Source organism: Protopterus annectens, chromosome 11.part0, assembly GCF_019279795.1.
Source record: "Protopterus annectens isolate FY-2018-M chromosome 11.part0, PAN1.0, whole genome shotgun sequence".
Classification (NCBI taxonomy): domain Eukaryota; kingdom Metazoa; phylum Chordata; order Ceratodontiformes; family Protopteridae; genus Protopterus; species Protopterus annectens.
In genome coordinates, this window is record NC_056745.1 from 452,849,394 (window position 1) to 452,875,039 (window position 25,646).

The 25,646-nt window shown below is 41.0% G+C and overlaps 1 protein-coding gene across 1 annotated transcript in view; it reads right to left on the minus strand.

The window, feature by feature from the left end:
- Window positions 1–25,646, minus strand: part of RPS16 (ribosomal protein S16) — a 27,010-nt gene extending 1,364 nt beyond the window's left edge. Inside the window, 4 exon segments of the mRNA XM_044087955.1 lie at window positions 824–920; window positions 22,856–22,957; window positions 25,495–25,546; window positions 25,628–25,646. Of these exon segments, the coding sequence (XP_043943890.1) occupies window positions 824–920; window positions 22,856–22,957; window positions 25,495–25,542 (247 nt within the window). The 5' untranslated portion in view covers window positions 25,543–25,546; window positions 25,628–25,646.

Genomic DNA, 25,646 nt, shown 5'->3' on the forward strand with positions numbered 1-25,646 from the left:
GGCAATCTAGCACTGCTACAGGTCAGCAAATAAAAAGGTACACATCTAGTACAATGGCCTGCAAATACTGCTGCAACAGCATCTAAATCACTTTAAAATCAATTTCCTGACCCATGTACCTTCACTGAAGAGTACAATACCACAGATAACCTGTTCCGTCCCTCACTTGAAGGGGACAATCCCTACAAACTATTACCAGTGATCTGTACCAGTGCATACTCCAGAACAGTCAGTTGACTGTTTACAGCCAATTATGTCCTTTCACCCGTGGCACAAATGCAACTTAGCTTGCAAATGTCTACAAATGTAATACGCAAGTTCATGCTTTAGAATTGCGGTTAAGATAAAAAATCCACTTTACAGCAGACAAAGAACCTACATCCCCATCCCACTGCTTTTTTACTTAGCCAATTAAATTACCCCATAATTATTCAAAAATGCCTGTAACATTTTCACAAGATATAATTTTTTTTGAGAGCCATTTAGCAAGACCTTAGCCAACATCTCTCAACAGCTAATGCAGCTTCCTTAAAAATAGAGTTAGTTTCAGCCTTGAGAAACATGCTTACAATTACTTTACATCTCTATATAGTCACCGTGTCAGATGACGAACACGGAGAAAAGTAAAAAAACACAATCTCTTACGCATTTCACTTAAGAGTGGAGAAGAGGTGTACTCAAAGGCCGATCTGTTTTCTGAACAGAAACAGAATTTTGAGGCTAGGATTACCAAACAAACTAGAACAAAATAAAAACTCACAATGGGACTAAGGCCCAGCACTAACACAAACTTTCAAAAAAAATTAAGAGCACATTTTCTTACCATAAACTTGTGCTACATGTCCACCCCCTTTGACACGGACTCGGATGTCAACTCCAGCAAATCGTTCCTTCCCCAGAAGCAGCACTGGTTCAAGCAACTTGAAGAAAAAAAAAAGGAAGGAAGGAAAAAAAAAAAGTCACCCATCTGAAAACTAAAGGAGAATATAAACTGCCTGGAAATATAGATTTTGGAATGCACTGTGCATCTCTAAGCTAAGTATTTTCAGCTCTTACCACTAAAATCTTCTAGTCAAGCAAATGCTTTCAGCCAAACATGTTCCAGACTCAACTTTATATCTCCCTCTACCAAAATGGAACGTGGGTAGAAGATAGGTCACCACTCTGTTGAAACAGTGTTTACTCATTTGTTACAAGCAAAAGATTCACCCTTAACCAATGTCAAAGTATGCACCTGCCAGATTCTTCATCATCCAATACACAGTACAGCTTGCCAGACTAATTTTGCCAGGATGACAGAACGCATCTCTTTCACCATAACCGATCTGGAGAACAGTTTACACAATAGGTCAGTGGGCAAAGTATCTCACAAAACTACGGGTGGTGCTTTGTCAGTTTGACAGCTCTGACAGTGCTAAGTCCAGACAAGCAGTCCTAAGCATGCAAAACACACAAGTTTGTAATTTTTGTACCCAAGAACAGCAGATTAAGAAATAAAAATGGGAGGCTCAAGTGTAATAAAAAATACATCTGGGTACACAATAGCAACCCGCAATGCAAGAAATACATTTCACCTGTCCTTAACTGAAAAAGGACAGCTACCCATCCTGCATCTGCCATTAAGTGCCCAAAGTTTAACCCAAAAATGCAAACTACATTCTCACACCACATGCACAATTAATACTTTATCAAAGCACTTTAGGTAAATGCCAGTAGTACACTAATAATGGGCTTGAAGTGAAGAAACTGCAAAGCCACTAGTGAGAAAAATAATTGGCAAGCATAGGGACTAGTCAAAGTCTGGAAAACTCGTGTCTGAAAGTCTGTAGAGAGGTTTTATTCTGAAAAACAGAAAGAATCCCAAGTACATCACATTACAGTTCACACAAACAAGAAAAAAAGGTTTGCATTATGTGTCTGTTTGGTGCCAAAGGAAAACAAATTGAATAGCATGCAACTGGTCAACAGCATAAATTCCAGCCCAAATGTTTCAGTAATAGCCACCTTATAAGACCACTTTACTTCAAAGCTATGAACATCCTAAAAGAAGAGGAATGAATACCAGATTGAGGCAAATTCCCAAAGCAAAACAAATACTTCAGCAGTTATTCCCAAAATAATACCTAGTCAAACTTAAAGCAAGTTTAACCCCCAAAAGGATGCTTAAATCACTTGCAACTAGTTTGACTACACACAAACACACGACTACTCTCCACCCACCTCAATTACATGTATGATATTAGTTACCCATATTCTGTTTCATTGTATTATACAAACTTCATTTGTATTCCTTTACATGCGACTGTACATGCACACATGCCTTTTCCAACCAGTTTTAAGAAGGCAGTACTAGTACGAGTAGCACATTTAAATAACACACAGATAACATCAATCTAGAGATCCTAAAGTGTTGATTCGGACCTAAAATGAAAAATTCAATATCCACTTTGGATAATTAAGAAAATCATCTGTCTTTGCAGCATTTACATGTCAACTTTCCACTACCCTCACACGGGCAACAGTAGTTAGCACTCCACAGCCTTGTAAACAACAGCAGCACTATCTCATGCACTCAGTAGATAATTAGACACATCACCGGGGGGTTGCAGTAGTATAGGAACTTGAGTAGACTAAAAGAATTGGCCCCAACTGCCACTTCCCTTGCCTAAAAAGACAATAGTGCTGAAAGGGCCACAAAAGCATTAAAACAAACCAACCAATCTTCCCAAGAGATTTGAAGCAAATGTGCAGCAAAGAAACTGGATTTATAACGGTCAGCAAGATTTATGCCAGTTTGCACCATCAGTAGGTTTACCCACATAGTTCTAAAAAAATGTTTGAATGTCTCATTCCACCAAACACATTAATCGGGAGTGAAATACACATTCCAGAATTTTGTTTTGTTACTTATGGAAACAAAATGCCATATTATTGGATTTCATTACTGTAAACTATTAGACAACCCCATTAAACTAGCATTTCCAGAACATGCTTCATTTCCGTCTTGATTCTCCCCACAAATAGCAGTAATAGTCCACAGAAGGTACAGCTGTACAAAATATTACCATAATGGTAGATGTCCTTGCCTTCACCACTGCAGTATTCCTTACAAATGGGGATTCACTGCCATGAAGCCCTCCCGACCAGCCAGTTTATCAATGTCTACTGTTGCTTTAAGGTATGCTGAACATCACTTACACTCCTTGTGTAGGGAAGGGCATAAAGGTGACGTTCAGGTGTACCACCCTCAGAACTGACTCCCCAGTAGGAACAGCAGTCCAAGGAAAGGACATCTACAGTTATGGTCAGATTTTACACAACTGTACTATACATCAACTGCTGAAATATTCCTTACAAATGGGAGCGTGCCAAAGCTCAAGAAGAAACTTGGGAGAAGGAAGCAGCAGAGCCCTCCAAGAAGCCATAGAGAAGGTCAGGGGCAAAACCAGCTCTAGCCCTGGAGATGCCATCCAACTGGTAATGGTTGGTAAAGGTATGCACAGAAGTCCAGACAGGAGACTCAAGAATAGAATTAGCGTCTAAGCCTTTGAAAAAGGCACCAGAAGAAGCCACAGTTCTAGTAGAATGAGTCTTTATAGATGGAAGGTTCTCACCATGGAGAGAAACAGAAGGAAATGGCCTTTGAAATCCAAGTGGAAATAGTTTTCCAGCCAAACCTAAAGACTTAAGGATGAAAGGAAACAAATAACTAGTTAGATTTTCTGATAGCTTTAGTTTTATCCAAATAAAATCTGAGCAGTCTATGCACATCCAAGGTATGCAGCACCCCTCTCACTGTCAAGATTGCAGAGAGGGGAGGGAAAAATGTAGGCAAATTAATAAGAGTGATTAAGCGACAACTCATTAAACCGCCTTGGGCATGAAAGGAGGATTAGTATGCAGGGACACCCTGTCTTCAAGGTGGACAAGCCATAAGGGCTTGCAACTCAGACACCTGTCTGGCAGAAGTAAGAGCCAACAAAGAACCACCTTCCAAGATGTTACAAGCAAGCTGAAACGGCAGGCTCAAAAAGGAGTTAATTTTTCCAGAGCTAAATTAAGATCCCAGGGAGGAGGAACAGGCTTCCTGGGAGGTCTAATATTAAGGATGCCTTTAAGAAATTGCTTAGCTTTGATCTAGAGGCAAAGGGGAGAGTTTTTCCCGAACAAAATTAAAGGACCACTACGGGCAAACAATGAAAAAACTTTTTTTTAGTTTGCCATGATTTACTGCACCTCCTAAAGCTGCCTGCAGCAAAATAAGTACACATTCCTAATTTTATTTTTTTTTAACTCTTGTCTGCCCTTATGGGGGCAGACATTGTGATTCCTTTGGAAAGCTAAATCAGTCTTAATGCACAGACTGAGAACAAATTGCCCTACCATTTGTTGTCCGACTAGACTTCCATTCACTTAGAATGGACCACCTGAAAAAAAAAAAAAAACGCCAAGTTTTGAGTCTGCAGTTCATGCGTCACTGACTGGTATGTGCCGAGTTTTACAAATGTCGTTCCTACTGATGTACTACATTCTCTGAAAGAAACTTGCAAAAGTGTCAAATTACTGAGATAAAAACTTTTCACAAGGAGCAGTTTTGCAGGTTTCAATTCCTGGCCAAGTTACTCCTCCCATCTACCCTCCTTCAATGGGCTACAGTCTCACATTTCCAGCTTGGGTAGATTCAACTATTTCGTCAGCTTTGCATGACAATAGGCATCAAAAAATCTCAGCCTGGTGTGCCACTAAATCTATTCCCTTGTATGTCTCTTCACTTCTGAATAGCATTTTCCCAGGAATAAAAAAAACACACACATCAGTCCAGAGTTTGGGCCAAACTATCCATTTCTTAATGTGCACAGCTTAGAATGAATTCTGGCTGATGACATGGTTATCTTTACATAGTTATTTCTCTTATAGCATAATCTGAACTTATGGTATTCAATGCCAAGCTTTACAACAGTTCTCAATTTCTTAACAATGACCTCCCCAAGCCTCTGATGTGACCCAGTACTTTGTCAATATACTGTAAATACATACAATAATACACACATACCATTAAAACAAGATAAATGCAACATAAATCATATCAATATAGTTATGATTTCTAGTTTATTACCCTGTTTGTCTATGGAAACTTTTTTAAATTTATGTTCAAGCAATTGTATATTATCTTGTTCGTTTCTTAATATTCTAACCACTGTATGCTGCATCAGTTTTACTCATTTTATATTTTTTATGCTCTTTGTACAAAATAGCTATGTTTGTATAATTTATTTTTATTATTTTTTATAATTGTTTACTATCTATTTGAAACTTTTCTCCCAGAGCCTCCGCAGAAAACGGTCACCTTGGGTCCAGTCGGACTAACCTGGTAAAACAAATGGAAAATAAATAAAAAATAAAATATACTAAGAAAAAAAATCAATCAATACGCCAAGAAAAATCCAAAATAAGAAAAAAAAAAACACAGAAAGAAGGAAAATGTTTCCTTGATGCAGTCATGAAAATCCCACTCACTTATTCAGATATTACGAGCAAACATACAGTCAAGCACACTGATGTCCCACTCACCAGGCTAAACAAGGAGAAGGTTACTGTCAGCTGCCTGTCTGGTGCCAGGATCTGCCACATAACCCACGCACTCAGGTCACTCCACAAGTACAAATATGACTCTCTCATTGTCTATGTTGGTGTGAATGACCAGAGACGTACCTACTTGGACTACACGAAGAGACGTGGAAGAGCTCTCCAACCTTGTAGCCCAGGCAGGTATGACCCTAGTCCCGAGTAGCATTCTGCCATCGTCCAGAATGATACCGCAGTACAAGGACAAAATGATAGACTTCAACAATTGGCTAAGCTTCTGGTGTCATTCTAACGGGATCCAGTATCTGTTTGCCTGGGACGACATGGTTGACAGACCACAATGCTTTGCCAGAGATGGCCTGCACCCGTCGCCCCTGGGATTCCGGATACTGGTTAAGGCTTTTGCCTCCCCTATAGTGCCTTTTTTAGACAAGGTTCAAATGACAAATTCACCACCATAACAGGATCAGGCAAGCAAAAACGGAGGGTAATGCTACTCAATGCTAGAAGTCTAGATCTCAAAATGCACTCACTTAAGGCACTCCTTAAAATGGAGAACATAGATATCTGTGCAGTGACAGAGACCTGGTTCAAGGCTCCAGAGAGCACCCCTGCACTACCGGGCTACAACTCATACCATACCTATCGGCCACGTAACCTGGACCGGAACACCAAAGGCGGAGATGTGTCCATACTCATTAAGGATATCCACACCTCCAGGCTAGCTGCTCAGCATAATGCATCCGAGGTTATCCAAGTGCAACTAACTCTGGGCAAAACTCTAATCCAAATTGTAGCTTGCTACAAATCCCCCACCATGCCAAACGATCCCCACTCCTCTTTTCCTGATATACTGGAAAACATTAGGGTTCAACCAAACACCCTAATAATGGGCGATTTCAACTACCCTACCATTAACTAGGAAAACTACTCATGTACCAACTCCTTCGCTAAACGCTTTCTGGGATTCATAAATTCCAATGCCCTGGATCAACTTATCCACACCCCCACCAAGGGCAACAATATCCTAGACCTTTTCATTACCAACATAAGTGACTGGTGTTCCACACCTGAAGTCAACTCCTCGTTGGTCAGATTAGACCATAAGCTAATCAACCTAGATATCCACATCCCACCCCCTATTAAGGAAATCATGGTAAAACATTTCTCCAAAGCCAACTTTGTGCTTCATAAGACAGAAGTGGCGAACTTCAGGACACCCATGCAGATGGACAATACAGTTACGACTGCTGAATCCTACACAAATGCACTCTATAAGCACTTACACAAGTGCATGGATCGTGCTATCCCAAACGGAACCAAGAAGCTATCCTCCAAAAAAAGGAAGCCAATCTGGTGGTCCCCTGCCATAAACAAACTGTACAACATAAGGAAGAAACTGTTGCAAAAGACAGTAAAATGCCATAAGTGGTGGAGCTCCCTGGTCAGCCTCAGTAAGAAGCCGAGATCCCTTATTAGAGCCTCCAAAGTTAGCTATGAAAACAACATCGCCACGGATTCCAAGGACAACCACAAAGTATTCTACAGCTATGTCAAGAATCCCAATGGCAACACCCAGATCTGCTCTGAGTTGCAGCACAATGGCACAAAAATTACAGAACCAAGTGATATTGCCAACATTCTGGCAGACAGGTTCAGTGCTAACGTTACCCTCCCCCTCTCACCCACAAAAGGGCCCATATCTATACAGGAAGAATGCAGAGTCCCTGTAATTACAACTACACAGGTAAAAGCTGCACTTTCTAAAGTCAAAAACACAGCATCCATGGGACTGGACAACATCTCAGGCTGCATTTTACACGAACTTAAGAAACGAACTGGCTCCCCATCTAAGCACCATGTTCAATCATAGCAGCACATCAGGCTTTGTGCCCACTGAATGGCGCACAGCAACAGTTATCCCACTCCACATAGGGGAAGCCACCACTGATCCTGGGAACTATCGCCCTATTAGCCTGACGAGCCTGGTCTGCAAGGCCATGGAATGTATCATCATGGAACTCAAACAAAGACATTGGTAACCTCCAAACTCTGGACCCCACCCAGTTCGGGTTTGTGAAAGGCAGATCATGCCTCCTGAACCTAATCGATTTCATTGAGGCAGTCACCAAAGCCGTAGATGCGGGTAAGGTGGTTCACACAGCGTATCTTGACCTCGCCAAGGCTTTCGACACCATCCCCCATTCTGGAATTATAGCTAAACTCACTAAGCTAGGTATAAATCCCTACGTCACAAGATGCGTTTCCAACTGGCTCACTGAAAGAACCCACAATGTAAAAGTTGCAGACTCCAAATCTGACTTCAATCCAGTGACTAGTGGAGTACCACAGGGTTCAGTCCTGGGACCTCTCCCGTTTGGTATCTACTTCTCTGAAGTACAGGAAGTACAGGCTAACACAGAAGGCCTCTGGCTAATGAAGTTTGCAGATGACTACAAACTAGGAGCAATAGTCAAGTCCCCAAATGATGTGGACATCCTACAGAAGGGCCTCACTGAGACAGATGCCTGGTGTCAGAGCCATGGCCTCAAGCTCAATGTCAAAAAGTGCATTGTCATCCCCTTTGGTTAAAACTCTGTACCCATGAACTACCACATAGGCAGCAGTCTATTTATCACCAAATGTGTTATGAGACCTTGGGACCCAGGTGGTCAGTAATCTTTCCTTCGATAATCACATTGCAACAGAAGTCAGGAAGTCCTTCTATGTGACACGTCATCAAAAAAGGTTTCTCAAAGAAAAAACACAAAAAAAAAAAAAAAAAAAAAAAAAAAAAAAAAAACAGGAGGTCATAGTCCCCCTTCTACACGACACTCAGACCCATTGTAGAGTACAACGCCCCTTTTGGAATGTACCTCACAAGACATCTGCAGAAGCTGGAAAGGCCACAAAAGTACCTCACAAAAAGGATTACTGGCCTCAAACAGATGCCCTACACTGACCATCTCAAAAAACTCCAGCTTTACTCTGTAGCATATCGCCTACTCAGAGGCGATTTCTGCCCAACATATAAAAGCTGTGTCAAACCCAGAGCTGCTGGACATGCTACACCTAAAGAAATCCCAATCCCATCCGAGCTACATGCTCTAGGGACCTAAACCCTGTCACCACAATAAAGAGGACATGCTAGAGGGATAGATTCCCGTCCCAGAGACTTCCCATACTCTGGAACAAGCTACCCATCCATCTATGTCAAGCAAAGTTCCTCATTAGCACTCCCAAGAAAAATCTTTGAGTGGATGGGAAATAGGAAATATACCCCAGGAATCACTTCTGTGGCTCTGCTCAACAGTGGCACAGGAACATAACTTTCTTGGGTGGCATAAGCCAAGGAACCTTGTTGGCTAGGCTTACTTAGGTGCTTGGGGAAGATAGGTTCATAGGTAGGTAGGTAGGTACTAGGCTATTAGACTAAATACAATATTGGGCAACATTGAAATGTGCTGACATTATAAGGGTGACAGTTCATTATTTACTCAAAGCAAATGTCAGACTGGAAAAGTTCGAGTAAAGGCAACATTACAAGTAAGAGAAATGAAACCAAGGAAAACAAATAACATGGACAACAAGATTTACTGCTGCAGACTGTCAAGTGGATTGGTAGCAGGGGTCATAAAACTGGGTTCCAGTAGGAAGGGATGGCAGCATACCTCTCAACATCATAGAACAAGAAATCTGGACAAGACCATAAATAATAGGGGACAAAGGCACAAAAAAATTGGAACAATTTATAAATATTGCACTTACAAACTTAGAAAGTTGATAAACAAGTTTTGCACTAGAGTGAATTTTCTTAAGGATATGAAGTCTGAAAATCAAATGCCTGTCAATTTTCTGACTTCAGTGTTCAATGATTTGACAGAAAACTGCAATTTTATGAAAACAATCTGGACTTTCTGCAAAAATCTGTACTGTTGAGAGACATGGATAGGAGTCGTGAACCAACACCCATCAATCATTTTCATTTGTTTGCCAAAGCCATTATAACAGTGTATTGCAGAGAGGTGGGAAAAGCCTTAAACTGGACGGGCATGTTTAATTAATTTTTCTTTTACATTTGTTGACCGGGAGAGTCCAACTAGATTACAAGTCCATTTCCAGTGGAGGCCCGGGGAGAAAAGCTCCAAGAGAACATTATTAAAAAAAAAAAATAGTTTTAAGGACAGTCTTTTGACATACAATTTCCATAGAAGAGACTTTGACATGCATATTAACTAACAGATAGGATACACTCATTCTCGAAGATATTCCTAAGTTTAGGATTCCTGTGATAGATTTACTAACAGAGTAAAAGCAGAGACACGTAGAATAAGGCTCCGAGAGAGTAGATGATGCTCGCTATAGTCGAGAGGGATAACAAATTGATTCACTACATGTCTTCTCCTGGTTTTGGTTGCTTATGGAGAGCTCAACATTGCTGGGGTAGTTTTCCCTAACTCCTGGAGAGATGGGATGAGCAATAGATTTAACAGTCCTAAATGGGTACAGTACTATGACTGGTTGGCTTAGCACAGTTACTTAAGTTAGGTGAAGTGTTCTAATGTGACATTTGCCAAGGGGGATACAGGAGTACAGTCGATTATTCCAAAAGTGAGTTTTAACAAGTTTCTTGAACTGTGATGGGGATTTGTCGTCAGTTATGTGGGCAGGAAGGGAGTTCCAGGTTTTTGCTATAAGTGGCTGTAGACAGACAGCTTCATTGTTATGTTTGGTTACTTTGAGGAGGTTGTGTGTGCTAGACCTAAAGGGCCTGGCGGTTGTATAGGGTTGCAAAAGATTTTGTAGGGCTGGGGTGTTTTCAGAGTTGTGTATTATTTTGTGGGCTAGTGATAGTTGATGGAGTTGAAGTAGTAGTGGTAGTTCTAGCCAACTGAGTTTTTTTTAGTCATTCACAGGGATGTGTTCTGATGGGAGAGGTTGAACTCATTATAACAACTATCAAGTTTGTTCAGGTCAGATTTGTAAGCAGGGGGGAGGCATAAAGTAGGGAGGATAGTAGGCGAGTCCTCGCTATTGTAGTCTTGGAGTGGTCAGTGAGGAATTTTTTATTGCGATACAGCAGGCAAAGTTTTTTTATGTGCTTTTTTATGGTTACAGAAATATATAGGTCAAATCTAAGGTGATTATCTATTTCAACCCCTAATAGTTTGGTATGATTTGTGGGGGTGATTGTGGTCTTGTTAAAGTAGGAGATGAAGAAAGAATCAGTGGGAGGTGTGGCTCTGTGGGAGCTAAAGAGTACTAGCTTTGTTTTACTTTGGTTCAGAATGAGCCTTTGGTTTGTAATCCAAGTTCCTGCTAGGGAAAAGCATTCTTCAGTTAGGGAGTGAAGGATGTCAATTGAGTTGGCTGCGCATGTTATGGTGGTATCATCTGGATATTGCACTGTTGAGGCTTCAGGAATACTGTTTGGGAGGTGATTGGTGAAGAGGGTAAAAAGAAGTGGCCCCAAAATGGAGCCTGAGGGTACTCCTAGGGAGACTGGTAGGGAAGGGGAGAGATGGTTTAGCCACATAACAGCTCGTTTCTTTCCCTCTAGGTAGTTTTTGAACCAGGCGATGGCAGAGGTGGTAAGATTTAGCGTTGCTAGTGAAAGGAGTTTATTGTGGTTAACCATATCGAATGCTTTGGACAAGTCAAGGAAGGTGGCAGAAACAAGGAGTCCATTTTTTCTGTGAGTATTGACAATGTTGGTGAATTCTGCAGTGGACGTGCTATGGATGGGTCTAAAGCCATGTTATTTTGTGTTGCTATTAGATTATTTTCTAGGAGATATTTCATTAGTTGCTTGTGTATTACCCGCTCTAAAATTTTAAATAAAGGGGATAGTATAGCTATAGGGTGATAGTTATTGAGCTCCAGGGAGGTTCCCCCTTTATGTAGAGGGATGATATGTGATATTTTCCATAGCTTGGGTACTATACACAGAGATTGAACTGTTCATTAGAATGGAACAGGATATGATATGGCTTCTGCAGCCAGGTGGAGTTATTCAGCGGGTAATTTATCTGCGGCTAGAGACGTTGGCTTGAGCTTGCGGAGTAGTTTTTCAATGGATATGGTTGGTTCTGGGTGGAAGCTGAACTTGGGGCAATTGTTAGTTGGGGATGGGTTGTGGATTTGCAGGGGTGGGGATGTTATCATAGGGTTGACTGTTTGCAAGGGTCTAGATGATTTCTGTAAATTAATTATTAAATTGAGTGTGGATGTCTTCTTGGTTATCTATTTTTGGGGTTGGGGTAGTTGTTTTACCTGGTTGTAGAATAGAGTTAATTGCTGCCCAGAATTTTTGTGGGTTGTTCCTGTGCTTATCCTGTAACTTTTGGTAGCAAGATGTTGTCTGCTTTGGTGAGTTGTTTGGCTTTGTTACTTAGTTCAACGTATATTTGTTTGTTCAATTGGGATTTTACTATTGAGGTAGTTGGTTCAGGCCTAGTTTCTTTTTTTGAGGAGGGATTTTGTGTCTGGGGTTAACCAGGGGGCATATTTAGTTTTAATACATGTTGTTCTGGAGGGGGCGTGATGGTTAAGGGTGTTTAAGAAGGTAGTATTGAAATATAGTACAGCTTCATCAAGAGGCAAGTTTTAAGGGGAGGTCCAGTTGCACATTTTTAGGTCGTTTATAAAGTTGGAGCGGTTAAAGTGTTTTTGTTTCTAATTAGGCACGTAGATATTTGGGTCAGTTGTGGTGATTTTGATGAGTAAATGTGGCTTGGTGGTCACTCAGAGTGTCTGGCAGACACCCTGCTAGGGATATCAGTGATAGGTGGGATACGAGTATCCAACCTAGAGTGGATTGGTGTTTGGTTCTCCTGTCTGTTCTTGTGGGGGAAGTGATGAGTTGGGTTAGGCCATGTAGGTTAATATGGAAGAGTGGGTTAAGACTGGAACACTTTTGCCAGTCAGTATTAAGGTCTCCTAATACTATGCTTTCCTGGGGGAGGGAGTTAAGATATCCATTCTAGGAGTTTTTCTGTAATGGGGATATTATTGCCTGGAGGGATGTAGCATCCTATGATGTTGATGTGTTTACTATTATTAAGTTCTACTTTTGTTAGAGTGAGTTCAACTTGGAGGTCTGGGGTTATGCCTACTTTCTCAAGGATGAGGTGAGATTTACACACTACAGAACCCCCCCCCCTTTTTTACCTATTCGATCACTAAAAATTATATTGTAACCTAGTGGAGTGATTTCATTGTTGTGGTTGCCTGGTTTAAGCCAAGTCTCTGTTAGTATGACTATCTCAGGTTGATAAAAGGAGAGTAGTGCATGAAGGTCACGAACTTTGTTTAGTATACTTCTGACATTTAAATGTAAAATGAGGAGTGTGGATTTGTCTCGGTGGAGTAGGGTATCATTCAGGTTGAGGGTTGGGGCTCCTAGATTTTGTGGGCCTGGGTTTGGGTGTATATCACCACAGCTAATAAGTTGGGTTCTGAGGTAAAAATAGAGTTGGAGTAGTTTGTTTAGGGTCTTAAAGTTCTTTTATAGTTGTTTGGGACTGGTAGTGTGATGGCTGTAATGTGTGCATAGAGAATAAAGAAGGTTTGGTAGTGACATGGGACTAGATGAGTAAAAGGAGGTGTTGTAATAATGTTAGTGGAAGTAGTTTTTCTTGGTATGTGGGTAAAATTAAGTTGTTTTTGGTGGTATGTGGGTAAAATTAAGTTGTTTTTGGTGGTTGGAGATAGAAGTTAGCAGTGGGAGGGTGGATATACCTAGGAGCAATAGTAAGAGGTGCATATATGTGGGTTTGGGTAGTTTGTCATGGCTTAGTTGGGTTTGGTCATGAGTGAGAGACCTGCTTGGGATAGGGTGGGTATGGTGGATGAGAGGTGTTGTTTGGGATTGTAAGGTAGTTAGACTGAAGACAGTGCTTTACAGGATGTGGAATAGTGGAAGAGAAGGAAATGGGTACAGGGGTGGGGCAGTTTCAGTGATTGGTGGGTAGCATGACGGAAGTGGCTAAGTTCAGTTGAAATGTAGCACTAGTGGGGGGCGGGTGAGAATAGGAAGCAGAGAGGGGGGCGGAGTGAGCTCAAGTGCAGCGGCGCCAACACTAACTCCAATTATATCCCTGGGCTTACTTGTTTCTTTTCTTGGTACATCAAATGTATCTTTCCAGTTGTTTCTTACACTAAATGTGTCTGGCTGTATTGTACTAGTTTAATTTACTTATACTGATGCAGTCACACTGAAGTGTCTGGGGAAGCTTCCTAACCACAAGCAGGCCAAAAGATAACTTTCAAAATAGACAAAGCTATAGCTGCCTGGGAGGGGGGGGGTGGCCTTACAGGTGTGCATGCCAGCCAAAACAAGGTTTAAAAAATAAACTAGTAAAAGTAACAAATGTGCTGTAAAAGGAAATGTAAATAACCAGTCACAATGTTTAAAACATCTGCTAATAACAAGAACTGTAAATATCAAGTCACCTATGCAGACTTGTCTGGAAGGTATCCTTATTAAAAAGTGTTATTCTTGGCTTGCAATAACTGTAGGGAGAAACCGGATAGCAGTTGTGTGGGTAGCTGTGTTTGTGGAAGGTGGAGGTGTGCCTTTGTAAACGTGGTGCAAATGTTATGCATTATGAAATGGAGAGATTAAGTGTAAAATTGTGCTCAGTGAAGTCCCTAGCAATTTCATCACTGCTTGATTCGGACATATACATTCCCCTGTGTTTGTCAGTACTATGTTTGAGTGCATTGTTTGGGAGTGTGGTATCACTGCTACAGCTGCTGGTACTCTATCAATAAAAGTATCTGCTTTGAGAGTTTTCTCCAGGAGGCTGTTGCCGAGAGGATGAGAATCACGTTACAAGTATACAACTACGACAAACTACATAAAGCAATAGTAAGAAAAAGTACTAATCATATCAGAGGCTTGGGAGGTCATTGTTAAGGAACTGAGAACTGCTGTAAAATTTATCATTAAATACCATAAGTTCAGGTTATACTATAAGAGAATAACTAGGTAAAGATAACCATGTCAGCAGCCAAAATGCATTACAAGGTGAAGATTTTACTGTAGACTTTTTTAAAAAAATGGATAGACTGGCCTAAACTCTGGACTGATGCGTTCGCTTTTTTTTTTTTTGTATTCCTGGGAAATGCTATTCAGAAGTGATGAGACATACAAGGGAACAGATTTAGTGGCACACCAGGCTATTTTTTATGTCTACTGTCATGCAAAGCTGACTAAATAGTTGAATCTAGCAAAGCTGGAAATGTGAGACTGTAGCCAACTGAAGGAGGGGAGATTAGAGTAATCTGGCCAGGAACTGAAACTTGCATAAACTGCTCCTTGTGAAAAGTCTTTTTATCTCAGTAATTTGTTGACACTTTTGCAAGTTTCTTTCAGAGAATGTATAGCACACCAGTAGGAACAACATTTGTAAAACTCAGCGCATACCAGTCAATGACACGAGCTGCAGACTCTCAAACTTGGCAGTTTTTTTCAGGTGTTCCATTCTAAGTGAATGGAAGTCTATTCTGACAACAAATGGTAGGGCTATTTGTTCTCACATTCTGTGCATTATGGGACAGATTTAGCTTTCCAAAGGAATCAGGATGTCTGCCCCCATGAGGGTAGACAAGAGTAAAAACAAAAAAAAAAATAGGAAGGAGTACTTATTTTGCTGCAGACAGCTTTGGGAGGTGTAGTAAATCATGGCAAGATAAAAAAACTTCTTTTGCCCGTAGTGGTCCTTTAGGCTCTCAGGGAGGAGGAACAGGCTTCTTGGGAGGTCTAATATTAAGGACACCTTTAAGAAATTGCTTAGCCTCAATCTAGAGGCTAAGGGGAGAGTTAAAGGCAAACAAGCAGAAACAGCTGATAAGTGGGCCTTAATAGAAGAATAGGCCAAACCAGCATTGAGAAACTCACACAAATGACACAACCAAAGGAACATCCACAGAAAGGGAGTCCAGGTCATGAGAAAGACACCAAATTGAAAACCTCTTCCATTTAGACAAGTAGGATTTCCTAGTAGTAAGGTTCCTGGCCTCCTGCAAGACCTGCATCATGTCCTCAGGAAAAAAAAAAAAAAAAAAAAAAAAAACACAAAACAAAACAAAAAAAGTGTCCATGAGGAATCAAAACCCTTTCTCCTACAGTGTCAGTTGAAGCATGGACCGGTGGGGATAGATGATAGACCCCTTGTTTGTGTGAGGAGATCCACCCTGTGAGTAACTTGTGATGATTGCCTTCGGCTAGATGCAGAGGAGGGAACCAGTGCTGTTGTGGCCAAAAGGGAGTCCAGAACAAGATTTTGGGAGCATACTGTTGAATCTTGAACAAGACTCAATGACAGGAAGGAGAGAGAATGCATAAAGAAACATCCCCCTTCCAAGAAAATGAGACGATCGTCCACCTTCCATACCAGAGGACCTGGGACACTGGCACAAAATTGACGAAGTTGTCTGTTTCAGAGCAGGGGGCAAAGAGATCTACTTGAGGAGTACACCACTGGTGAACAATGTCCAGAAACATCCCTGTGAAGCATCCAATCATGAGAGCGAGTGAAGGACCTGCTCATTGCCACAACGTTCTGACCTGAAGGAATATAAACTGCTTGAAGAGTCACTTGATACTGGATAGCCAGATCCCATACCAGAAGTGCCAGCTGGCAAAGACGGTAAGATCCCCCCCCCCCCGTTTGTTGATATACCACATGACTGTTTAAGAGTCCTCATCTCTTTGATGTTGATGTGGTCCCTCAGCTGACGAGGCAACCACAATCCCTGAACTCTCAGGGAGCCCAACGTTGCTCCCCATTCCACATCTGAAGCATCTGTAAAGAGAGCCCAAGAGGGAACAGGAGGTTAAAAACGGAGCCCTGGATTCAGAGACAACTGCTGAATCCACCACAGAAGTTCTTTCTTGAGACATGGGAGAAGAGGAACAGGAAAGTCTAGAGGATGCGCATGCTGAAGCCACACAAACGTCAGAAACCACTGGAACTACCTCATGTGAAGTTTGGCCAGAGGGAGCATCAGAATGGTGGAAGCCATGAAACCCACAACTCTCAGACTCCTTGGCTGTAATGGAAGAAGAGAGTTTGAAAGAAATAAGAGTCAATGCCTTTGGAGGAGGCAGGGATGCCAGCATTGGCACCATGGGAATACTGCAAACCAGAAAGCAAATGACTAAGGAGGAGTCAGGGAAGACTTTTTGAAGCAGACTGTGAACCATAGGCTCTGAAGAGGAGAAATGGTGAAATGAAGATTTTGCAAAAGGACCTCTGGAGAAAATACCAGACTCATCAGGTCGTCCAAATAAGGAAAAAAAAAGGTTGGATCCCTTGAGGCCTGCAAAAGGCAATCACAGGAGCGAGGTATCTGAATACCTTTGAGGCAGCAGAAAGGCCAAATGGCAAAGCACAGAACTGAAAATGCCAGGAAGCAGAGAAATGCAAAACCCCCCTGAAGAGAGGATGGATCTGAATAGGGAGATAAGCATCTTTGAGGTCCAGAGACATCAGAAAGGCCTGAGAGAGCAAGAGAGGGAAAAAAAGGACTGAAGGGACAACACCCAAAAGGAAGGTACCTTCAGAAAGTGTTGAAATGGGAGAAGTCTAGAATAGGCCTCCAAATACCTTATTTTCTGGGCACAAGAAACATTCCGGAATTAAACCCTTTCCCCCTTTGGAACACAGGCACCTGTTGAATACTACCCAGAGATAAGAGGTCTCTAAGAACCTCTGGGGGAAGAAAGTAAGTTGCTCTCGCGGAGGCTGAGGAATGTTCATAAAAGGAGGACGGGAAATCCAGACCATGAAGTACCCCTGCCAAATGACTGACAGAACCCAAGAATCCTGGGTGAAAACAGGAAGAGAAAGAGCAAAGTGAAGAGAAAGAGAAATGTGGCTGGGAACAGGAGGATAAGTAAGACAGCATCTGGCTTGTCAAAAGGAAGGCTTAATAATCCCTGCAGTCCGAGTGGCCTTAGCAGGATGAGTCCATTTACTATCCTTTTTACTTTTAGGAGGAGGGCGAGATTGCCTACGACCAAAGGCCAGTTTAGAAGGGTAGTTCGCCGAAATCTAAGCACAGGAGAAACAGACATGCTTAAGCGCCTGTAAAGCCTTCCCCTTGTTCTGAAGGGGCAAACAAACCAGCAGCTGACTCACCAAACAAAACAATGAGTATTATCCAGAGCACCCTCCATCAACTTAGCCATCATATCATCAGGCAAAGTTTGATGCCTAAGCCAAGAATATCTCCTCAGAACTGAACCAAAAGCAGCAGCCCTAGCAGAGGCATTTGCTGCATCATAACTGCATTTGATAGAATGACGAACTACCTGAGAGAAGTACCAAGCAAGGACAAGCCTGAAAAAGAAAAGCCAAGGCACACCTAGAGATATGGGTCTGATAATTAATAGCCCTAAAAGTTAGGGTACCTGAAGTATAGAACTTCTTACCCAGTCTATCCATGGTTCTACTGTCCTTGTCAGAAGGCAGTAACTTGGACAAAGGAAGCAGCTGAGATGGCTTACCAGAGGCTACAGACACCACAGAGGGGTCAGCAGCAGGACATTTAAACAAAAGGAACAATCCTCGGGCACCCTATAAAACCTGTAAGATTTCTTGGGAGCAGGGGGCAGAGAATCCAGCACTTTAGAGGCATTAGAAAAAACATCCAGTAAAGCAGGCAAGACAGGAGAATGGCCGCAGGTTTAGCTGACTCCATCTGCAGTAACTCATAGTACTGCTTATGGATATTTGAAACCAGGGCACAATCCCACTTAAATTCCATCATCCTAGAGATTGTCCCCAAAGTAAATTTCCTCCTAAGGAGTTACCTAGAGTAGGGCAATCCTCCTCCTCAGACCCATAGTCTAAAAGGAGAAGGACCCTAGGTAGAATAAGCAAGGGAGTCATCAGAATCCATGTTGGAAGAATGCAATTCCCTGGGCCTTTTAGGGGAAGAAGAGGACCGAGGAGGAGCAGGAACCGAAACCCCTTGAGGAGGCCTCAACGCCAGTAAAGCATTAAATAACCCCTTAGTAAAGGCCTGCCACTCACTTTGTGAATCCCAAAAAGCAGCAGAAACACGATTAGTTTTCTGTTTTTTCTTCAAGGGGACATCCATCCTGGAAACCAGAGAAGGCCCAGACTCAGGACGGCATTCCACAACAGTAGTAAGAACCTCTTCTCTAAAGAGAAACTAAGAACCCCTCTAGACCCCTGGAAACAGTCAACCGCGGTTCCCTCGGAACACCCGAAACAGACACCTGCAAAGCCTCAGACATGCTGCCCACCTGATCCCCACCAACCTCCAACCCAGATGCTGTAGAAGAATCTGACAAAAGAACCACGCGACCCTCCGGGTTCATAACCTCAGGAGAAACTCCCAGCAGAGACTGGCAACTGAAGATTCTGGCCTTACCTTATGCACCTTCTTCCCTGACAGCTGAACCTCGGGACGGGAAGTTCCATCCATAGCATCTCCAGCAAGAAGCTTGAGACGCTGATTCTCAAGATACAATTTAAGGGAAGAAAGCCTACAATGAAGAGTTTTGGGGACAAACGCCCGACAATCAAGCACGACATATAGTAGTGAGCAGCACCTAGGCAAAAAAGGCACTTATTGTGGTGGGGAATCAAGTCTCCCACACTGGCACTTACCCTTCCTGGATGACATTAACCTCAAACAGTACAAAAACAAACAGAAAAAAAAATAAAACCCCAACTGGGCACTTATCTGCAACTGTGAAGACTCCAGCAAACAGAGAAAGCAGAGGAATGCCAACAGATATAAAGACAGTAAAAAAGGACAAAGGTAACAGACAGACAGTTAAAACAGCATTTGGACTGGTACACCTGAACGTCACCTTTATGACCTTCCCTACACAAGGAGGGTGTAGGTGACGTTCCCCGTACCTGAAAGCAACGGTAGACTTTGGTAAACTGGCCACTCTGATGGCTTCTGGGCAGGGAATCCCATTTGTAAGGAATACTACAGCGGTGAATATAAGGACATCAAACTTTACCTACCTACGCAAGCAGTCATGTGAAGAACAGGTCTTTAAAAAAACAAATTCACTACAAAAGAAAATAAACGGTTACTAAAACAAAATTTCTGGTATCAGGTAGTTCTAGATTGCAAGATTAAACAGCAGACGGTAAAATTTCCCAAAAGGGCTAAGTTAAGAATTCTAATGTAAAAGATTTCTTTACAAGAAAAGCAAATTAACTGAATATAATCCTTTACCTGTAATAGAACTAAGATGGCCATTTTGTCACAAAACCTCTCCAATTTGAAAGGTATTGGTTTCCAAGGTGGAAAAAGTTTATTTCCAAGCTACTGATCAAAAATTTCAAATGTGGATGGTCTTAATTACATTTCCATTTATTTATGCCAGAAAATACCAGGCAGTACTGCTTTGGCTGAAGTAAAAGGGGTGTGTACACCCCCTCCATACCCAGTAATTTTGAATAAAATATGTATAATTTTATTACAGAATGTCCTCACACAAACCAGTCATTAATGTACTTGCACACTGTGGCCATTTTGAGGGGTGAAGTCCTTGTCAGTGTTATAAAGGTTATGCAACCTCATCTCTAATCACCTGGCCTGCAATCACGTTAAGGGATGTGCCAACCAGATAACATTCCAACTGTAGTTTTCTCACCCTTACTTCCTTACAAACTTCTCAAAAGGCATACTGTGGTAATTACTTGGACGTTCTTTAAGCATTGCACAGTGAACATTTTAACAAACATCCTTTACACAGGAAAAGATTTTAAACTTTTAACAACAGAGATTGATTTGCGGTCTAGTGTTTACTTGGAAGGAATAACACCACAATCCTATAAATTAAACCCCCCTGCACTACAAATGGTGGTGGGGGAGACAGAATCTACAAGAATGAGGTGTGTGTGTGTGTGGTAGTGGTGGGGGGAGTCTCATAGATGCATGCAGTCTAGAGATGACATACATACTATTCCTCACCTTCAAGCTATTCTGTCCATTCACTAGGAATGTCAATACTCAATTCATGCTTCACTATATAGATCTTTGAGAGATACTATTTTTTGCACCATCATTTAAAGAAAAAGTACACCCACCCCATTTCCTTAGGAGGTGCTCCTCTCCATTCACTTCATGTCAACTAGTACTGGCAGGATTCCAGACACTCCAGCTTCACCTGTTCTGGCACAACTGACTACCAAAGTAAATAGCTGTGAATTCATAAAGATCAAAGGTTTTATGGACCCCCCCCCCGGTGGGATGAAAGACAGGCAGACTACAAACCACCTTGTAAAGTGATCTTTTACTGGGCTACATTACAGAGTGTGGTAATCAATACGAAAAAAATACATTTAAAATCACTTCCAAGACTCTGTGGAAAACTCACTGTTTTCACACAGGAAGACAGAGTCCATAAGTGCTGCAGAAGGCATCTGTTTGCACACTGCAGAAATCCTTTTTATGAATCTTCGCACAAGCTGTAGAACCAAGTAAAGCCAACGATACAGGAAGGCACAGGAATCCAACAAAACTGGCTCAGAAGTTGGAGATGTGATAATTCCTTAACACAAGTTTTTATTATAAAAAATATTCCACAGCGTTTTCGCTACCACAACTGTTGTAGCTTCTTCAGAGAGTCAAAAAACAGTTTGGCGCCAAGTGCAAGGTATAAATACACTGACATCATAACTGAAAACACGTCACTTCCCCATATTCAAGTAATGCAAAGAAAATTACCATTGTTAATTACAAGGAAATACTTATCAGCTTGTAAAAAAACTTAGTAAAAATAACATAAAAGTTAGAGATAAAAATTAAAAATTAGAAATTACATTGCAGGTATACTCTATTAACCACTAATTTATTAATACAAATTGCGTAAAGTTCTGTGCCATGCCAAAACCAACCCAGAAGCTTTACCAGAAAATAGCCAAGGTGGTTGTAGACGTTACTAAGTGTTTTTGGGGTTAAAAAATTGTACCTAAAACAACAATCCCAGTCCCATATGTTACAATTATGACAATGTATAAATATATTTGAATATATTTAAAATAAATTATTAAGTTGCCTTTTCAGGCATTAGCATTTAAGTTATGCAATAAATTAAGTAGCATAAATATTCAGTAACCAAAGAGATATAAAGAGTTATAGAATGATGACGATAGTTTCAAATAAAAATCATGCAAATATCTCAGGTAACTTTTAAGTTTCAAGAAACATGATATATTGCAGTTTTTATGAATCTTATACGACTAGGGATGAGAAAATGAGCTTAAGTGTAGTTCTCTTAACACTGGTTTCAAATGACCTAGAACTGCATCTTCAAGTGTGAACCATTGGCGCAAAACAAGTGTGCACATCATATGTGTGCACATCATACTTCACTAAACGTGCTACACAATGGAAAAACATTTACGTACAGAGGATATTAGGGTGCACATAATCAGTGGCCCACAAAGCTCATATTTTGAGCATGGTAACTTATAATTAGCAAGTGTGGCGGAACTAAAACAGAAATAGCCACCTTCAGCACACAAACCAGGAACAAAATTAAAAAAAATACAAAGTGCATCAGCTCCACAAGTGCTTGCACTTTCATCTCCAAATCAATACTAAACAGTTAACTCCTGTAACAAAATCCTGAACCAGCCCTGTCCAATCACACACACAAATGCTCAGAGGCAGTCATGATTCCAATAATACTCTTCGATGCCCACCAATGAAGTTAATAAACAGTGCACATATTAAGTAGACTGCCACCTTGGCCATTTGACTCGCTGGCAGTCCCACATAAGGCAAGACTGTCAATAAAAACAAATACCATTACTTCAGAAAGAAGCTCACATTATTGGGGAAAAAAAATGACGGACTGCTGATTCTTTACAATCTTCAAGCAAAAAATTAAAGCATATTCAAACAGAACCTTTAAGTGAAGGTTTCAACAAAACGACAGTCCTAATCCTGGTTCAAAAAAATCCTACCCCAAAATGCCAGAATTTAAGATGTGTGGCAATTCAACAAATTCTGGCACACTCACAAAAAATATATCACTGTTGTGTGTATTGGGTGGGTGGGGGCATCCACACAATGTTCTGCAGGAATCAGCAAACCTAGCTTAAATACATAGCTCTCTACATCATACCATTTTGTGCTACAATTGTACTATACAGCGATTCTCAGACTCAAGTACCCCCAGAAAGTAAACAGAACAGAAATTACCAACAGAAATGTGACCTACACTGGTTAGACATGTGCACTCGAACTCAAGTCTTACCTTGTACTGTAGAGTCCTTGGCTCAATCATTTCTAGGGGTCTTCCATTTACTTTAATCAAACCATTCCCCCTCTTACAGTGTGCCACAGCAGTAGCAGTTTTCTGAAAAGTGAAACGAAAAACTATTAATACGCTTTCACCACTTTTAACAAAGTTACTTGCTACATCATTGCCATCAACAAATTAGAAAAAGCAGTCAACTACCTTACGCTTTTACAATGCAAAGTCAGTCTACAACTTCCCCCAATCCTGGGCTCATTAACCACTATTTGCTTCACAGCAAATTCAACTGTGAATAAAGCAGCAACTTAGCACTTAAACTGTGGTAGCATTAAGAATGCACACTCCAGAAATAGGCTTCCACATATCAGCTATGTTAGATCCCTTGTATAGACAATCTCTACAAAACTCGAGCCAATTACAATGTACAGTTCATACTTCACAATTTCCAACCAAACCATAATACAACAAAAAGCTTACTCTTGTTTCTTAGCGCTATTAAAGCACATAATGACAACATTCAACTAGTCTCACCACCTTCCTGGACATTTCCAAATAATGAGACAATTTTCCATCCACTACTGCTCCCAACTATGACAGATCTCTACCTGACAGAGACCATTACGTGGCTCAAAAGTTACCTCACGATAGAAACCAATCAAATAGCAAACTGCACACACAAAACATTTTATCCAGTGAACACAAAGTGTCCTAGTCTATACCTGGACCTCTATTATTCAACATATCCATTAATAACTAACTACATTGGTTCTGGATCCTCTCATTACTCAGAATGCTGATTATGCACTCATTTTCTCGGCCCCTTTCTTAAATGAGCTTCAGGCTTCATACTCTCTCAAATACTGTCTGAAAAAAGTCTAACCTTCTACTCAAATGTTAACAATGACAATATGTTCCGTCCAAAACCTCATCTACTGCCCCAACTAATTTTACCGTACTATCTTAAGAGAAAATGCCAGACACTCAAATGCAATTTTACTAGGTGTCACTAACAACATATCAGCAAAAGCTAGGGTCCCATAACAAAGTCAAATATTACCTCACTGAACAAAGGAAAAAAAATAGGGTCTATTGCCCACCTGCTTCTTAGATAACTTTACTGAGCTACATAGACAGGAGAAAAATCAGCAAAATTTGCTAATGCAGCCCCCCAAAGGCAGAGCACAAATGGAGCTTCTACAACTACAATTTGCTCACTTTTTTCTAGCAACACTCAAAATGCACAGCCCTTGAACTACTACTGACCAACTGCCCCCCCCCCCCCCCCCCCACACACACACACACACACACACACACACACAGACAGTTATACTCCCAAGACAAACTCCTTGCCTATAGTGTGGCCAAACTCTGGAACCAGAATAATCTCTTTGGCAGACTGACAGCTCTACTTTCAGAGAAATGTCTGCACAGTCACTATGCAAAATGTGGCAAGATTACTGTTCTACCAAGTCTGGCTAATATTTTCTACACTCATTTACCTATAATTCCTTGGAACAACTATACTACAAGGCACCTTAAACACAACCGAGAATTCATTGTTGCATACATTGTTAACAACATCCTCAGTCTATGCATCATTAACACAACTGGATCTTTTATCACCTTGACACTAATGACTGCAGTTTCCTATGTATAGCTAAATTAAAATTTACCATACACAGCCTTGCATAAAATAGAAATTAACGGTACTTGCACTGTAGTAGGTTTTAAATTACTTTATAACTGCATTGTAGTAACATTCAGTATATGTAACCGTATACGTATTTCCTAAAAATTAGTACGACTTTTTATTTTTTGCTACACAGCTTGTGTGCTAGTTACAAATCTAACTTTACCTACATCACGTGCTCATTACTGTAACTATCACAACCTAATAGTTGTCTTCAGACCAGTGCACCCACCTGATTAATCAAATAAATATTTTAGTCAAAATTGGTCACTGCAGGCGCACACAGGTGGATTTGATAATAAATATAACTACACCCCCATACTCCAGAAAGGGAAAGTCAGGCACTCTTCCAATGCACTACTCCGCGCACCCAACACCATTCCTTTAAATGACTAAGTAGCAGTCATCTGAAAAATCCATACAAATCCAGATTTTTAAAAACTACATCTCTATCTTTACTTTGAGCATTCTACAGCAGAAATACTAAGTAAACAAGCTGTCCAAAACGGATTAAAGACCGTGCTAAAAGTTTTGATGAAATCTGGGACAGCAGAATCCACTTTCCTCCTGCCTTCTGCTGCTCGCTTTCTACTTGGGTTTTACTGTACTGACAACAGACATACTGTTACTGTATCACACTACATAAGCAGAACACAATTAAGGGACTGCTGCAATACAATACCTACACAGATCGCTGTAAGGGCTTTTACTCGAGTTCCTAACTAGCATGACCAAGCGCTTATACTTACTGGATTACAAAGACACTGGTCTGAACCAGGAAAACACAAATCCACATATATTTCTGCGCATAGCAATTTAACAGGCGATAAAACACACAGCTCCAGAAAAGCACATTACAGTCCACATGTAATCCAGGCCAACACTACCGGTTAACACATTTGTCGATCAAATCAAATGCTGACAAGTCATGGCAATCTATACTTACTTTGCGGCCAAAAACTTGAACCGACTGTAAAGGACCTTTAGCTGGCATGTTTCTAAAACAAAAAACACCTCACATATTAATAAACATTTTTTTTAACATAAAAACAAACAATAATAAAAAGACGTATGCTTACGTACAACAACTACTAAGGC